This window comes from Sus scrofa, chromosome 14 (genome assembly GCF_054392235.1).
Source record: "Sus scrofa isolate SSC_HxYL_T2T_F1_AM1 chromosome 14, Sscrofa_HxYL_maternal_Yorkshire_Landrace_v2.0, whole genome shotgun sequence".
Classification (NCBI taxonomy): Eukaryota; Metazoa; Chordata; class Mammalia; order Artiodactyla; family Suidae; genus Sus; species Sus scrofa.
This window is the reverse complement of record NC_139396.1, coordinates 60,715,832-60,734,048: the sequence shown is the minus strand read 5'-3', so window position 1 is coordinate 60,734,048 and position 18,217 is coordinate 60,715,832. Positions and strand designations below refer to the sequence as shown.

General features: G+C 41.9%; 1 protein-coding gene across 8 annotated transcripts in view; it reads right to left on the bottom strand.

Moving 5' to 3' along the window:
• HECTD4 (HECT domain E3 ubiquitin protein ligase 4) overlaps positions 1-18,217 on the bottom strand; it is a 211,478-nt gene that overhangs the window by 55,916 nt on the left and 137,345 nt on the right. For all 8 annotated transcript variants that reach the window (XR_014826914.1, XR_014826915.1, XM_005657322.4 and 5 more), the window contains exons 35-44: positions 17,832-17,985; positions 16,128-16,408; positions 15,708-15,897; positions 13,304-13,385; positions 11,875-12,077; positions 10,718-10,853; positions 9,750-9,932; positions 9,134-9,298; positions 8,564-8,733; positions 7,242-7,357 (exon numbers count right to left, since the gene is read on the bottom strand). Coding sequence is in view for 6 of the 8 variants with exons in the window: in XM_005657322.4 (XP_005657379.1) it covers positions 7,242-7,357; positions 8,564-8,733; positions 9,134-9,298; positions 9,750-9,932; positions 10,718-10,853; positions 11,875-12,077; positions 13,304-13,385; positions 15,708-15,897; positions 16,128-16,408; positions 17,832-17,985 (1,680 nt within the window). In the remaining 2 variants the exon portion in view is untranslated. The remainder of the gene's footprint in view (positions 1-7,241; positions 7,358-8,563; positions 8,734-9,133; positions 9,299-9,749; positions 9,933-10,717; positions 10,854-11,874; positions 12,078-13,303; positions 13,386-15,707; positions 15,898-16,127; positions 16,409-17,831; positions 17,986-18,217) is intronic.

Below are 18,217 nucleotides of genomic sequence, written 5' to 3'. Positions count from 1 at the left end.
GATGAAATAACATCAGGTAGGGCCTCTGCCACAGGCAAACACCAAAAAAATGAAAGCTATTACCATCATCGAATAAATGAAAACTATTATTTTATCAACTAAATTGATTTTTTTTTCCAGTCTTTATTTAGCCTGTTGAATATCTATGAGCAAGGAAGAGTGCTAGATGTTAATAAAAGCTTCAGCCCCCAATCTGGGAGGAGAGATAAGACATATACAATAAAGAACACAGACCAAGGCTGGAGTGATACTATGTGATACAAGGCATAAACACAGGCAGCAGGATCTAGAAAGACCTAAAGGAGAAAGCATTAAAATTTATCTTGGAGAAGACAGGATTTCAATAAGTAGAGAGGAAGGAAATTCTGGATAGATTGGTACTATGAGAATAGTCTAGAAGAGTCAAGAGTTACACAGAAATTCAAAATGGATCAAAGACCTAAAAAAAACTTATAACTAAAACCATAAAACTCCTAGAAGAGGAGTTCCTGTCGTGGCTCAGTGGTTAACAAATCCAACTAGGAACGATGAGGTTGCGGGTTCAATCCCTGGCCTTGCTCAGTGGGTTAAGGATCCGGCGTTGCAGTGAGCTGTGGTGTAGGTTGCAGACGCAGCACAGATCCCGAGTTGCTGTGACTCTGTCGTAGGCCAGCGGCTACAGCTCCGGTTCGACCCCTAGCCTGGGAACCTCCATACGCTACGGGAGGAGCCCTAGAAAAGGCAAAGACAAAAACAAAACAAAACAAAACTGCTAGAAGAAAATATTGGTATAAATATTCCTGACTTCAGGTAACAATTTCTGAGGTAAGACACCAAAAGCATAAGCAATGAGAGAAAATTAGATAAATGAGACTCATCAAAATAAAAAACTTTTGTTTAAAAGGACATTTGAGAAAGTAAAAAGACAGGCCACAGAATGGAATATTTATAAATCATATCTGATCAGGGACAAGTCTATCTAGAATACATAAAACAACAGCTATAAGTCAACATAATAACAAACAACCTAATTAAAAATAACGAGCAGGAAGTCTGAATAGATATTTCTCCAAAGAAGATATACGAATGGTCAATAAATATGTGAAAAGATGCTCAACATCATTAATTTTAGGAAAATGCAAATGAGACACCATTTCACACCTACTAAGGTAGCTATAATAAAAAAAGACAATACTAAAGTTGGCTAGGGTATGGAGTAATTGGGACCTGCTGGTGGTAATATAAAATGGTATAGCCACTTTCAAAAATGGTCCCTCAAAAAAAAGAAGCAGTTCCTTAAGTTAAAACACAGAATTACTATAAGATGCAGCAATTCCACTGCTATATATGTGTAACAGAATAGAAAACATGTCTACACCAAAAGTTGTATATGAATGTTTACTTGTTAGAGCCAAAAATCATAAACAAGTATTCATAAATTGATCAATGGATAAACAAAATAGTCTATTCATACAATGGAATGAATGGTAATCAGCCATTAAAAGTGATGAACTACTTGATACCTGCCACAACGTGAATGAACCTTGAAGAGGTTATGCTAAGTGGAAAAAAAAAAACAACAGAGACAAAAGGCTACACATTGTATAATTCCATTTATGTGAAATGCCCAGAACTGGCAAATCCATAGAGATAGAAAGTAGACTGATGGTTGCCAGGGGCTCAGGAAATGGGGAGGCAATGACTATGGAGGGTTTTCTTTTTGGGGGTGTGGGAGAAATGTTCTGGAATTAGTGGCGATCATTGCACAACTGTGAATATATTAAAACCCACTGAATTGTATACTTTAAAATGGTAAATTGTGTGGAATATGGATATTTCAATTTTTAAAGATGTCTTAGGAAGGAGTTCCTCCTATGGTGAAGTGGGTTACAGTGGTTTGGGTCGCTGCAGAGCCTGTCCAATCCTTGGCCTGGCTCAGTGAGTTAAAGGATTTGGCATTGCTGCAGCTGTGGCACAGGTTGCAGCTGCCGCTCAGATTCAACCCCTAGCCCAGAAAACTTCCATATGCTATATACATACCACAAAAAAAAAAAAATGTCTTGTAAGGAATAAAAAGTAGTCTAATGAAAAAAAAACCACAGTTTGTTTAGGATAGTAGTAAGAAAGATTTACTGACTTATACCTAGTACCAAAAGGCATGCAGACACCTAATATAATCTGATGATATGGGTTAGACAGCAATAGGTAGATGAGGCAAAGATAAAACAGTCAAAGTGAGCCAGGAGTGAGGCTGGGTATGTATCTAGTGTCCTTTATTTATACCTGGGAGTGGGGGACGCAAGTCTAGATCCATGCTTCCTGATAGACAAACCAAAGAGGGGAGCTATTCAGTTACAAAATTCATGGAATCCTTTACATAAATGTAAACTGACTAGTCATAAAGGGCCCAATTACTTTTAATTAACACTCTCCAATTATTTCTGTTAAAATGACTTAAAATTATTCTGAGAGATATACAGCATGCTGGATGATACCAAGAATACTATCTGCTGGAGTTCTCGTCGTGGCTCAGTGGTTAACAAACCTGACGCATGAGGACGCAGGTTCGATACCTGGCTTCGCTCAGGGAGTTAAGGATCCTGCATTGCCTTGAGCAGTGCTGTAGGTCGGAGACGTGGCTCGGATCTGCTGTTGCTGTGGCTGTGGTGTGGGCTGGCGGCTACAGCTCCGATTGGACCCCTAGCCTGGGAACCTCCATATGCCACAGGTGTGGGTCAGGGCAAAACTTAGAGCAGTTTCCTTAGGCAGTTTCTTCAAGTGAAGTGTGAGGGCCACTTTTGGCACAACTGCCCAGGCCCACTCTTTACTTCTGATTTTCTGGTGCTTGGAAAGCATATAATTTTTAAAATAATGGAATACTACTCAGCCATAAAAAAGAACAAAATAATGCCATTTGCAGCAACATGGATGTAACTAAAGACTCTCATACTAAGGAAAGGATTTCTTTTTCAGGGCTGCACATGCGGCAGTTTCCTGACTAGGGATCGAATTGGAGCTGTAGCTACTGCCCTAGGCCACAGCCATAGCAATGCTGGATCTGAGCCAAGTCTGCGACCTACACCACAGCTCACTACAATGCTGGATCCTTAACCCACTGAGTGGGGCCAGGGATCAAGCCTGCATCCTCATGGATACTAGCCGAGTTCGTTACCGCTAAGCCACAATGGGAACTCCTAGGAAAGACTCCCAGGGAGTCTTATGAACATTCAAAGTCTAAAAAAAATCTCTGGCTCAGGGAATGTCTATATTTAGCAAGGAGGGAGAAGAGGAAACCTGAGCGATTCTGGCTTCTGTAAGAGTATAAAATAAAGTTGAGAACTTTTTTGGTTTCTATATGCCTTTTCCTTAGTTTCACAATCTGTTTCCTATGCTATTTCAGCCAAGAGATCTAGTTAACTCCTCAGGAATATTTTTTTAAGGGAAGAGGTTCTGCAGTGCTAGTTTCCCAGACCAAATGGAATTAGGCACTCTTTTCCCCAGATGAGAGAAGCTATAAAATTTATTTATTTATTTATTTTGCTTTTTAGTGCTGCACCCATGGCATATGGAGATTCCCAGGCTAGGGGTGGAATAGGAGCTACAGCTGCTGGCCTACGCCACAGCCACAGCAACGCCAGATGTGACCCACGTCTGCAACCTACACCACAGCTGAAGGCAACGCCAGATCCTTAACCCACTGAGTGAGGCCAGGGATCGAACCTGCAACCTCATGGTTCCTAGTTAATTTGTTTCCGCTGTGCCACAATGGGAACTCCTATAAAATTTAGATGTGAGTGAATTAACATTACAGTGGCGAAGTCTGCACCTTAATTCATTTCAAATGAAGTAAAATAATAAAAGGAATTCACTGAAAATTTTGTCTTTTTCTTTTTTCTTTTTTGTCTTTTTGCTATTTCTTTGGGCCACTCCCACGGCATATGGAGGTTCCCAGGCTAGGGGTCCAATCGGAGCTGCAGCCGCCGGCCTACACCAGAGCCACAGCAACGCTGGATCCGAGCCGCGTCTGCAACCTACACCACAGCTCACAGCAACGCCGGATCGTTAACCCACTGAGCAAGGGCAGGGATCAAACCTGCAACCTCATGGTTCCTAGTCAGATTCGTTAACCACTGCACCACGACGGGAACTCCTGAAAATTTTTTCATTTTAGAGAATCAATTGACTATTGCCTATAAGTCTTATGACACTTTTGTATATGAAATTTTAAAAATCTTAATACATTAAAAAATAGAGAACTCTCTCTTCTAGCCACCACTTTGAATCTCACTTATTAAACAGCATTTCTTTAGCACACAGACTATGACTCCCCATTAGGCTCTAAGAATTCATTGTTGTGTCTCAAAGTAATTCAGATATAGCTTTTTTTTTTTTTTAATACAGGTAAATGATTCAGGAATCAGCAACCTTGGATATCTACTTTAAACCTCAGAGCTCTTTCTGGTAATCTAATAAATGCGTCATTAAGGACTATTAAACTTGACCTAGGACACTATTTTAGAATAAATCGCTGTGTGTATGCTCACAGTTTTCTCTTTTGTAGCAATTAATAAGAACTTCCCACACATTTCTTTCCAAGTCTTTGTTAGAACAGTGTTCTTTTAATAGTGGTTATTATTAAAACCATTTGCTCTAAAATTACCATGATTCCTGGCTTTGTACATCAAGTACCAAAGTTAATTTCACAGATTAAGACCCCTTTATTCCATAAAACATATAAAAAATACCCAGAAAGAGTCCTATAGAAAAGCAAATGATTCATTCAACAAGTTATATGCTTGCTAAGATCAGTCAAGTAAGTCTTAGGATGCAACCCGAGCCAAGAATACTGAAAAGGAGAGGCAGGGAACTAAGGACCTATCTACTACAAGTATAAAATTATGAGCAAATATTTAGTCACAAGTAATTTCACCTGAGAAATTTGTTCTTTTGTTCTTTTTTTCTTTTCTTGGGGGGGGGGGGGGCTCTCTCTGAGGTTTTTAGTGTTGCTGGCTCCACAGAACTACCCTTATTAAGGGAAGGAGATTTGAGAAGTAAAACAGATAGAGAACGAAGACAAATTAAAAAGTGAAAACCAAGAGAAATCATTGCCATGTGAAAAAGGACAGATTTAAGGACAGAAAAGGATTACAGAGTTACTGAAAAAAACAAACAGCATGAGAGAGAGAGTAAATAATATAGATAACAAAAATGACAAAAAGAAATACCAAGATAAAACTAAAACCATTAAGGAAATTAAAGATATCCATTTCTTCCTTACAATTCATGAAAATGCTAGTGCTAGCGGGTTAGAGAAATGCTTGTCTAATTGTGACTAATTACATTTAGAGTCTAGTTATATCCTTGGGGATAAAAGGTAAAATTTCAGGATTTCCCCTGTGGCGTGGCAGGTTAAAGAACTGGTATTGTCACTGCAATGGCTCAGGTTGCTGCTGTGATGCAGGTTCAACCCCTACTTGGGGAACTTCCACATGCCCTGGACAAGACCAAAAAATAGAAAAAGGTAAAATTTCTCTTAAACATACCCAGGACAATACCAATTTACAGGAAATTCAAGGACAAAAGGACACGTTAAATAATGCCACTGGGATGTAATTAACAAAATTCAGACTGTGGGAAACCCTTCAACAAATAAGTTAGGAAAAAAAAAAAAATACTGAGAGGAATCTATATTTTAAAAGAGATTTAAAAGACATAGCAAGAGTTCCCGAGGTGGTGCAGTGGAAACGAATCTGACTATCCATGAGGATGTGTGTTTGATCCCTGGCCTTGCTCAGTGGGTTAGGGATCCCGCATTGCCGTGATGTAGGTCACAGGTGTGGCTCAGATCCCACACGTTGCTGTGGCTGTGGTGTAGGCCGGCAGCTACAGCTCTGACAATCCCTAGCCTGGGAACTTGCATATGCTGTGGGTGTGCCCTAAAACGCAAAACAATAAAAAAGAAAAAAGTAATAAAATAAAAATCTCAAAAAAAAAAAAAGGTATAGCAATGAATCACAAGGGATGAACTCTATTTGGATCCTGATTCAAATAAATGTAAAAGCAATATGACCTTATAAGAAAGTTAGAAAGTTGAGCACTGACTAGGTATTTAACAATATTAAAGAATTACTATTAATTTTTTAGATGTGATAATGGTATTGTGGTTATTTTAAGGGTCCTTATTTTTGGAGTTCCCGTCGTGGCGCAGTGGTTAACAAATTTGACTAGGAACCATGAGGTTGCGGGTTCGGTCCCTGCCCTTGCTCAGTGGATTAACGATATGGCGTTGCCAAGAGCTGTGGTGTAGGTTGCAGACGCGGCTCGGATCCCTCGTTGCTGTGGCATATGCCGAAGAGTCCTTATTTTTGAGACACACCACAATATTTATGGATAAAATAACAGGATATCCCCAAAATTTGCTTAAAAATAATCCAAGAGGGTGCAGTGTAGATGAAAAAGGATTGGTTATTAACTGACAACCGTTGACACTAGCTGATGGAAACATGAAGGTTTGTTATACAAAAATAGTCTAATTTTCTGTTTGTTTGAACTTTTCCATAAGTCACACACAGACACACAAACACACACACACAGATGGATGTTAGTGCAAACTCTTGACTCTGAATTCAAATGCAAGCAATGACAACAGTCTGATACTATCTGCAGCCCTAAGGACAGTTAATAAATAATTCTAATAGAGAAATAAAGGCAATTAATTAATATGAATGGGGAAAAGAAAACACTCTGACAAGGTGGTCCTCAAGTCAAACTGAAAAATGCTAATTTCTGAAGTTTCCGTCATGGCTCAGTGGTTAACGAACCTGACTGGCATCCATGAGGATGCAGGTTTGATCCTCGGCCTTGCTCAGTGGGTTAACGATCCTGCGTTGCCATGAGCTGTGGTATAGGTCACAGACATGACTCAGATCCCATGTACTGTGGCTGTGGTGTAGGCCTGCGGCTACAGCTCCGATTCAACTCCTAGCCTGGGAACTTCCACATGCCGCATGTGAGGCCCTAAAAGACGAAAAGGCCCCCCCCCCCCAAAAAAAAAGTAAGAAAAATTCTGATTTCCTACTTGGTATCTTCTGAATTTTTAAATTTACATTTCTAGGTCTGAAATGAAAGTAAATCATGGTAAATGTGTTCAGAGCTCAGCTGTTCGCTGTGTATATGAAAATAATTAACATCCATTATCAAATGGTAAAAATGCTGACACAACTCAATAAAACAGGGTAGAAAAGAAAGTGACAGGTACTTACCAGCACTGCATTCCTGGGCTACTAGGTTAAGAACTTCAACAGCTGCTGGACACTGCTGTATGAATTCTTCACAAAATAAGCTGTCTTCTAAAAGCTGGGCCATGACCAGGCATGCTCTTAATGTTAAAAGATTTACAATATTTCAAAGTCATCAATGGTCATTCTCTAAAAAGTCAACTGTGAAAAACATTTCAATCAATTTTATCCCCTAATTTAAACAAGGTTCAAACTCCCCATTCCTCTTGCTTGTTTTCTGAGCTGGACTGGTTGGGAGATACTTAACTAACCTCACTTTTCCCATGTAGTGATTGCTGACACTTTGTGGCCAACCAGAAAAGGGCAAAATGTTTGCCATCTCCCTAAATGGAGACACCAAGGGCCAGGTGAGAAATCAGTATCATCTCTTGACAGCTTTTCCTATGCTGGACTTCATGGGGACTATTGATATTCTAGGAACAAGAGGGATCAAAATGCTTGGAAAAATCTGTATGCTGATCTCTCTCGTGTGATTCAAAACACACATTAGAACTTTCTGGTAAGTTTCACTGTCAAAAGAGAAACTTATCGCTATTGTTTAAGCTTTTTTTTTTTTTTGTAAACAGTGACATGTGCAGCATATGGAAGTTCCTGGGCTAGGGGTCAAATCAGAGCTGCAGCTATAGGCCTATATCACAGCCATAGCAATGGTAGATCTGAGTCAACATCTGTGACTTATGCTGCAGCTTGAGGTAATGCCTCGTCCTTAACCCACTGAGCAAGGCCAGGGATCAAAACCCGCATCCTCATGGAGACTATGTTGGGCTCTTAAACCACTGAGCCACAATGGTAACTCCTGTTGTTATTGTTTAATGGTAAATAAATGTATTTGCAGGAAATGACTGTTTTTCTTTCCAGCTCCAAAACTAGTGGGCATTTCCTGGTTTTCTGATCAGTTTGGAAAGTGATGAATCAGATAGGTACTGATGAAGTACTAAAAAAAGCCACTTAAAAAAGGCCAAGTGGCAGAAGAACTCCCACAATAGAACAATGTTCTTTTACCAAAGCCAATTATCAGTGGAGCCTTATGTACATGTTCCATATACATTTTAACTATTTTCTTAGGGAAATACATAAACTTAATTTCAAAGGGCAGAAATTGGGGCATGCAATAAAAATAGCACAAACTGGGGAATGCAACAAAAACTGTGGTGAGCATAGCTGGAGAGAGTAGTTTCTGCTACTCAGCTTGACATGAACTTCATGCTGTGGTCTGACTACACCCAGGGCAGGGGGCCCAGGGAGGACCTACCTCAGCACCTAGGGGATCTTTGGGGGGTGCTCACCTTGTTCTTATTTCAGCCAGGAGCCGAACGACTGCCATCACAGGAGCTGACCCATCTCCTGTTGCAGGAAGTGAGGTATGAATAGAGAGACTTCCCTCCTGAGGAAGCAACATGGACTGGACTGCCTGCACTACCTTCTCAGTAATGGACAGTTTATGAAGAGGCAATGCCTGATGGTGGTGGGGGGGCGCATGGCAAAAAGTTAAATTCAAGTAGTTAGTTTATAAGAAATGAGGGTGTAATTATTATCTGGAGTTAATTCTCAAAATTTCAGTTAAAAAAAAAATCAAATCATCATACAGAAAGTTGCAAACTGGACCAAAACAATTAAACATGCAATATATACTATGGAGTATTTCTAATCAAAGAAATGAATTTTGTCACCCAGGTAAAAATTTTCACACAAATGTTACTATTAAATGATTATGTAAGATATGTAAATACACAAGTAAAATTTAAGGATACCAAGTATTTGCACTTCTGTACTGTGTATGTGCATATATATCACTCATTACAGTATTCTTTACCACTTGCAGTGACATTTTATGATGCATTTAAAAATCACCTTACCTCTGATCTTGGAACACAAAGTCTAGACAATGGAATAGTCAATGTGTCTGATGCTTGCGATGTCTTTCTACAGTCTATGGGTGGAAATCTGACTGTAGCTATACCTTCCTGTTCATTGATAGAAGCCACTACTCCGATGCTTCCCGATATTCCTCTACCTAAAACCTAGAGACACAGATGGATTAGCACTACCTACCAGCTCTGATGGTGTGAGCAATTATCTGACGTGACAAGTGGGAACAGTGAATTTATAGCTGTCATTAATGGCACTGCAGTTATTGTTTCTCATAATGCAGATACCAAGCCCTGAATATAAGTTAAAACAATAGGTCCTAAAACCTTATATTCAGGGGATCACAATATGAAATTAATTCAAACTTTCAATTCTAAAATATTGCCAATATTAATGATACCGCAGGAGCTAATATCATATAGTATTGTACTAATATCTGAATAATCCATAGCATAGAGGGCTAGAATTCCTGAGTTTCTTAGCTTGAAGGAATAAGGATTTTTGTTCAACTAGGTAGATGATACTTATCTCACAGAAGATCAATTAATCAATGGACTTATATGCAGGGGAAAGTGATGACTTTGGAAAACAGTGGATGGTTACCTGAACCTCGGACCCTATCTTGATTGTCTCTTTGAAGCCTCCAAGTGCACAAAGTGCAGCAACAGCCTGGCGGGCAATTCTCTGAAGTTTGGCGAGTTTTCTGCCACTACTGCTGCCATTTTCCAGAATGCTTTCTGCATATTTCCCCAATTGTGGAATGTACATCAGTGCACGAGACAGAACCTAAATATAAGAAGAAGCCCATGCAGTAGGAGTTAAAGCTTTGGTCGCTTTGATACTAAGGGTGATGAAGTGTCTACAACAATGCCTGGAGTCCCTGTACTAAAGGAACTCTGGATGTGGAAGGGACGCAATAACTATCAGGTAGGTTATTTGCCTTATATAATTGGACAGAGCTGAATATACACAACCTCAAGAGAGGGGAGAATCAAACCCTGTTGTTAAAACCTCTAAAATAAAGCAAAAGTGTATCTGAAGGAAAACCATCACAGCATACTGCCTACAGCTCAACACCCAAATACCTTTAGGACATGTCAGAAGGGGTACACTTGAAAAATGACAGTGGAGAAGGGAAAATGACTACTGAACTCTAGTTTTCAGGAACCTGGACTATTGCTTATAAAGATGAATTACTGACAGAGCACTCAGGGAGTGTAAATCACACAGCAGCCTCCCGGAGACTTAGCAAGTACACTTAACAAATTCAATAAACCAAGGCTGCATGATTTCCTAACATCAGTACCAATCGAATGCAAGCAAGGAGGAGAAACAAGGAGTGCCATTCTTTCCCTGAGAATACTGGCCTGTCTTCTGTGAAATCGGGACTGGTAGTGACAGGAGATGTAGGTTGACAGAGTTGAAACTACTAAATCAAGGCCAATCTCAGGGAAATACAGTTAACAAGTCTATTTGGCCAGGTTGGGAACTCTCTATTAAAATGTCCCTTGCTAGAACACTATGCTAACTTCTGTTGTACCCCCTCATTTAAGCAGGAATGGCGTGCCAACCTTCTCAGCTGTTGTGGTCCATATTTGAGCAGCATTTGACTCAGGTGCCATCAGCAAGCTATGAAGCAGGGCGATCACTTCTGCAGCCATGCTGTTTGCCACATGCCCACTGATGAAAGGTCGGACGGGGTCAGTCCTGCAAGTGTCAACAGGGAACAGGGTCAATGCCCAGTGACGGTATAGGAGGCAGGGGAGTAGCTTCTAGGGTTGGCACCAGATGGAAACATTTTCTAATTATATGAGAAAAATTGAGTTTTGGTGACTCCCATTCCTTCTGGTAACTGAAAAAGCCTTGGAAACAATGGACCCCAAACATTTAATTGTATAAGCAATCGGGCTCTGGCTGGCAAGCACAGGACACCTTACCTAAACTTCCCGGGGGCACTATGCATTCATCCTTTCTTCAACTAGAAAGAAGCTTCTGGAGTTCTGCTGTGGCGCAGGGGGTTAAGGATCTAGTGTTGTCACTTTAGCAGCTCTGGTTACTGCTGTGGCATGGGTTGAATCCCTGGCCCAGAAACTTCCACATGCTGTGCGCACAGCCAAAAAAATGCCTTTGTGTACAGTGACAAGTATCGTTTGGAAGAAGTAAAGGCAGCAGGGACAGAATTTACTGACACTACTCAAAAAAATTATAGCTGGTGCTCCTGGTGGTGGCCTTTCTCAAAAAACACAATCCTTTGGCTATAGGTGTCCACTCGCCCTGGAAGGACTCCCTATTTGTCCCTCACAACCTCAGATCCACCTGAATGGTCACCGCTGACTTGACTTTGAGAGCAACTACCACAACTGATGGGTATTTTAAACCTTCAGTCCTCATTTCCAGCAGGTCAAGGGAAGGCTCTGAAATTAAAACCCTCAAAACAAACCTTTACAAGAGTTCCCATTGTGGCTCAGCAGTAACGAATCTATCTAGTCTCCATGAGGATGCAGGTTCGATCCCTGGCCTTGCTCAGTGGGTTAAGGATCTGGCATTGCCATGAGCTGTGGTATAGGCTGGCAGCAACAGCTCTGATTTGACTCCTAGCCTGGGAACCTCCATATGCCGTGGGTGTGGCCAAAAAAAAAAAAACCAAAACCAAAAAACCCCAAACAAACCCTTTACAAAGTGAGTGTGAGAAGAGTTCGGACAGCTTCTACCCTGGGAAAAGTTTTACCTGGCAAGTTCAGAGTTCCTCTCTCTGCAAATGGAGGTTTGGGCGGTTTTTTTCTTGTCACCTGTGGACAATCCACTCACAGTCTCTGGGCTGATAGATTCCACGGGTGGCCCGACACTGACGATGAGGCCTGACTGTGCCCACTTGGTTGCTTTTCGCAGAGCAGCTGCAGCCTCTTCTGTAATCACCTCACAGCAGCCACCCTGGGGATCAGTTTGAAGACATTCACAATATTCTATTTTACTCTTCTCAGCACTATACTTAAAAACAAATCTGTTTCCCCCAGTCCAGGCTCATTTTTAAAAATTCAAATATTAAAATTTTGTATGTCCAAAGTTAAATCTCCGCAAACACCCCTTGTCCTAATGCAGTCAGAGATGATTGCTGGTCCTCTAGGACTTTTTTTCACGCAGATTATGACATACGATTTATGACACTACACAGAGTTTTGATTTATCAGTTATCGAAACATGAATTTTGGAGTTCCTGTGATGGCTCAGTGGAAATGAATCTGACTAGCATCCATGAGGACACAGGTTCGATCCCTGGCCTTGCTCAGTGGGTTAAGGATCCAGCATTGCCATGAGCTGTGGTGTAGGTTGCAGACGTGGCTTGCATCTGGTGTAGCTGTGGCTGTGGTGTAGGCCAACAGCTGCAGCTCTAATTTGACCCCTAGCCTGGGAAGCTGCATATGCTGCAGGTGTGGCCCTAAAAAAAAGACAAAAAAACAAACATGAATTTTGATAACTGATATCATGAATCAGATATAAAAATATCCCGAATATCCATGTCTATATATTTTTCATAGTCATATAATACTTCATTAGATAAATATAATTTCTTTAACAAACCCCTATTTATGGGTACTGGGATTCTACTTTGTTTTTTTACAACAGAACTGTGAAGAACAGACTTGTCTCTGGATACTTGAAAATTCTTACTGACCCTCACCTTGGCAATAATTAAGTATCCTTAATCTTTTCTAAACTGGTCAGTTTGACAGGTAAAAATGATATGTTACTATTGTTTTTATTCCTTTATGTATTGTGTAATATGAGAGCCTGGGCATATTTTTATATTCTTATGGGCTATTTGTCTTTACATCTTATTATCTATTATTACTCTTTTAACCTTTCATCCCTTGATCACTTTTAAAGTATTTTTAGGCTATAAAACTTTCTTAACAGAGATAAGAAAATTTCTAGGTCAAAACCAAGAGTTCTCATTTAAAGTTAGACTTTAGTGATAAACTGATTTTGACTGGTTCTCTTGAAAACAGCTTCAGTTAAACCACTAACTTCAAGTTCTCACCCTGACTCTTTGTGGGAATTCAAATTAAAAAAATTTTTTTTCTCCTGAAACCTGAAGCATGGCAAGTGTCTTTCAAATGTGGGTCTTGTTGGAGCAGGTTCCTCCATGTTGGGGTTACCTTTGTCATGTCTCGGTCCATTTTCACAACCTTCTCCATGTTGGCGCCAGTACCAAGTCGGAAGGGCCGTCCTTCTGAGCTACTGCAATGGAAGGCAGAGAGAGGCAACAATCTTACAGGCATGGTCCACAGACAGGGCTGCAGGCCCTGAGGCAACCTGGTAATAGTCAGGCCACCATTACAATGGGTTTTTAAAATCTAGAGTAAGACTCAATTTTTCAAAAGGAAATGACTCATACTTGCTTAATTATAGCACTTTTATAAAACAACAGTTGTTTTTAGAGTTATAATGATAATTAGAAACCTACATGGGGAGTTTGTGGCGCATCGGAAACAAATCCGACTAGGAAGCACGAGGTTGTGGGTTTGTTCCCTGGCCTTACTCAGTGGGTTAAGGATCCGGCGTTGCTGTGGTGTAGGTCACAGACGCAGCTTGGATCTGGCATTGCTGTGGCTCTGGTGTAGGCTGGCAGCTATAGTTCCCATTAGACCCCCTAGCCTGGGAACCTCCATATGTCGCGGGCGTGGCCCTAAAAAGAAAAAAAAAAAGAAAAAGAAACCTACATGAAAATGACACTCAAACTAAAGAGCTGAACAAAGTGATAAGCTGAACCTAAAACACAGAGAAAGCCAGGTACATAGGAGGCCTCAGTAAGTGATCTAAACCCCAAAGTGAGGGGATTTTAACAGCCTGGATTGGTGCCTTGAAATAACTGGCTCTTCCCTTCTTTCCTTTTTTTTTTGTTTTTTGTTTTTTTTTTTGCTTTTTGGGGCCACACCCACAGCATACAGAGGTTCCCAGGCTAGTAGCTGACTTGGAGCTACAGCTGCCGGCCTACAGCACAGCCACAGCAATGCAGGATCCAAGCCACATCTGTGACCTACACCACAGCACACAGCAACGCCAGATCCTTTAACCCACTGAGTGAGGCCAGGGGGGACCCACATCCTCATGGATCCTAGTCAGGTTCATTAACCACTGAGCCACGAAGGGAACTCCCTCTTCCTTTCTTCTTCCTAATAGTTCAGCTGCCCCTGACTCCTAAACCTGACTCCCAAAATATCTTTCATCAAATCTGTGCTATGGAGTTCCCATCATGGTGTATCAGAAACGAATCCGACCAGGAACCATGAGGTTCCAGGTTCGACCCCTGGCCTCACTCAGTGGGTGAGGGATCTGGTGTTGCTGTGAGTTGTGGTGTAGGCCGAAGACGAAGCTTGGATCTGGCATTGCTGTGGCTCTGGCGTAGACCAGCGGCTACAGCTCTGATTAGACCCCAGCCTGGGAACCTCCATATGCCGTGGGTGCGGCCCTAAAAAGACACACATACACACACAAAAATTTGTACTATGACATTTCACAGTGCCCAGGAATGTTTCTTGGAAATTTCTTCATCTGAATGCTGACTTGTTCTGACCCTGCTTAGTTGATACCCACGGGCCATTAGTGCTTTCAGCTGCCACGATGGCAGACAAGGGGCTCAATGAGGAGGATGATACTGTCACTCATCATTTATGTGAAGAGAGGACTCTTCCATCTGTGTCTCTTCTAAATTCCCTGTGCTCCCCCGACAGGCATTCCCATTGTCCTGGATCCCACTAATAGGGCCCTGTAGGTTTGTAATCATTGAACAATAATTCTATTTTTACTTCCTTATTAAGCAATCATGCCATTCATCCTTTAATTAATTAAAACTTTAAAAAAGTTTATTATTTCTTCACCTAACAGTCAATGGTATCCCTAAATTTACTGATGGCTCAAGGATGCCAATAACTGAAAACCAAGCTGCATTATTTCTTCTCAAAGCCCAGGTCACACTAGAGACTCTTCATAGGACACAAATGATATGTTCCCAATAGGGCTTTCACTCTCTGCTGAGTCTGGAGAGACAGTACTGAACTGTGGTTAAAAGCTTGGGCTCTTCAGGAGTTCCTGTTGTGGCTGAGTGGTAACAAACCCAACTAGTATCCATGAGCATGTGGGTTTGATGCCTGGCTTCACTCACTGGGTTAAGGATCTGGCATTGCTGTGAGCTACGGCATAAGTCGCAGACTCAGCTCAGATCTGGCATTGCTGTGGCTGTGGCGTAGGCCAGCAGCCGAAGCTCCAATTCAACCCCTAGCCCAGGAACTTCCATATGGCCATGGGAGAGTCCCTAAAAAGACATACATACATATATACATACATAAATAAATAAAAGATTGGGCTCTTTGGTCAGAGACCTGTGTCTACACTTGAGCTCTGCATCCATTTCTCCATGTGTAAGGACAGGGATGACAGTAACTGATTACCTCTGAGGGGTGTTAAGAGGGCTGAGACAGTCCCTATCAGTAAGAGGCTTACTCAGCACAGTGCCTGCAACAGGCCTGGGGCTTGACGGCATGTAGGTAGTGCAATCATCACCTTAGTAATGGCTGGAGAACTTCATGGGATGACTGGTCTTCCCGCTTGTGGATAAAGATCGAGAGCTTGCCATCCACTGCTTCGCTCTCTTCTCCAGGATCTTTATCTCCTTTTAAGGAATTCTTGGGACTGGTTTTTGTCAATGTGGTGTCCGGTTCAGAAGCAGTTGGAGAAAGGACTGTCTGACATCCTTTAAGCAAACAAAAAAATTGCCATGTTGTTTGTGCAGCTCCCCTGTAGAGGGACAGCACCGGTCTTGGAACCTCTCTTCCTCCCTCTCTCTTGCTCTGTCCCTTCTCCCTTCTGTCTCCCTTTTATCACTGGAAGCACAGCTCATGTGTAAAAAGGGCAAAGCTCATTCTGACTGGACATAGGAAGCGAGTGCCTCAGTGCCACCCTCCCATCCAGGAGGCTACTCACCAGGGACCACGTAATCTGCCAGCTTGGCTAAGAGCAGTGAGGCAATCTTGGATGCTGGGTCACTAGGATCCTCTTGTTCGCTGTTTAGGGAGGGGACAGAGTAGCTCCAGGGTGGGAGCTCCACGTTCCCACAGTCTTCTACGCTCATGAGTGGGAGGGCCGCCCGGCACAGCTGAAGAATGATAAGAACCAGCTTTGGGGATGGGCGTTGGTCAAGCAGCAAGGAGAGGAGTTTGGACACACAGGCTGGCTGGCTTAGGATGGCTTTGCCTATGTGACTTCTGCAAAAGGAGGAAGAAAAGGTGTACAATGCTGAGAATGTTGATCTACAGAAATTCAGAAGCAAGACTTCCCTAAATGAGGTGAAACAAACTGGTGACTCCAGATTTCATGAGGAAGACATAGATTTGGTAAGATGTTTTTATGAAGGAGAATTAAGGCTTTTTGAAAACATGTGATGAAGGCTCATAATTAATAATGTTTTAAAATATTTTTTGCTCAGTGGGTTAAGGATCCAGCGTTGCCGTGAGCTGTAGTGTAAGTCGCAGACGCTGCTCAGATCCTGTGCTGCTGGGGCTGTGGCACAATTTGACCCCTAGCCTGGGAACCTCCATATGCCGACGCTGCTCAGATCCTGTGCTGCTGGGGCTGTGGCACAATTTGACCCCTAGCCTGGGAACCTCCATATGCCGCGGGTGCGGCCCTACAAAGACAAAAGACAAAAATAAAATTAAAAAAATATTTTTTTAATATTTTCTGATCCCTGATATTTATCTACTTGAGATCCTATAGTTTAGCAAGATTCACAGAGCACCAAGACTTAGAAACCCAAACTAGGAGACTTTTAGTTTAGTCTTTTATTCCTTTTTAAGGAGTGCTTCAAGACCAAAAAGCTCATACAGTGTTGGACAGGCCTCAACAGTCTGGGACCTGCCACAGCTGAATCTGTTCCATTTCAACAGAAACCAAAGAATAAGCAGCCTTCTGTGGACAAGCTTTTCTGGGCCTCACAGCTCGCACATGCATGAAACTCCACAGAAGATCTTCTTTTAAAAACACAGCGTGAGAAAGCAAATTAATTATAGGTCTTGGCTGATTACTCTTTAATCTTGCTATAATGAAGGTAAAGATTTTGAGGGTACTGAATGCAACTGTATTGGCTCAAAGGGCTAGCAGCTGTTGCCTTCAAAGTACTGAAGCAAATAATATATATTATTTTATGATATAGATATTCACCTAAACGATTTTTTTTTTTTTTTGTCTTTTTGCCATTTCTTGGGCTGCTTCCACAGCATATGGAGGTTCCCAGGCCAGGGGTCCAATCAGAGCTGTAGCCGCCAGCCTACACCACATCCACAGCAACGCAGGATCCGAGCCACATCTGCGACTTACACCACAGCTCACGGCAACGCTGGATCCTCAACCCACTGAGCAAGGCCAGGGATCGAACCCGCAACCTCATGGTTCTTAGATTCGTTAACCACTGAGCCACGACAGGAACTCCCATCTAAATGATTTTTGCACTTTGGAACTAAACGTTATTTTTCATGGACTTTAGTCTCTACTAATAAGCTCTTAGGCAGGAGCACGTCACAATGGCCTAGAATTTAGATGTTTCTAAAGACAACTGCCACCCAAAGGAACCCCAACCACTTAAGAGGAAAAGCCACCCCACCGCTCCAGCTCCAGCTGGGCCTTCCATACCTTGAGAGATCATTGAGGAGGCTTAAGACATCCTGGAGAGCATCGTTCCCAGCAGCCTGGTTGCCACAGCATTCAGTCGCTCGGGCAAGATGGTTAGTGAGAAGGCTGGACACCTGACGGGCCAGACCTGAGTGCACAGCTTCTGTGGAGCCACCTGCAGAGTTCAAGAAACACAAAGCACTGTGAAAACCCCAGGAGGGCATGGTGGATCTGCATTAAAGCCCTTCCCTTACCCAATTTCTCTTTAAACTGCTCAGTATCTCATTAGCCATCCAATTGATAGCTCCTTACTAGATAACAACTGCATATAAAGAAGGTAATCATAACTTGAAAAAGATTCAATGTTGGGCAAAGACATTCTTTTTTTTTTTTTTTTTTTTGTCATT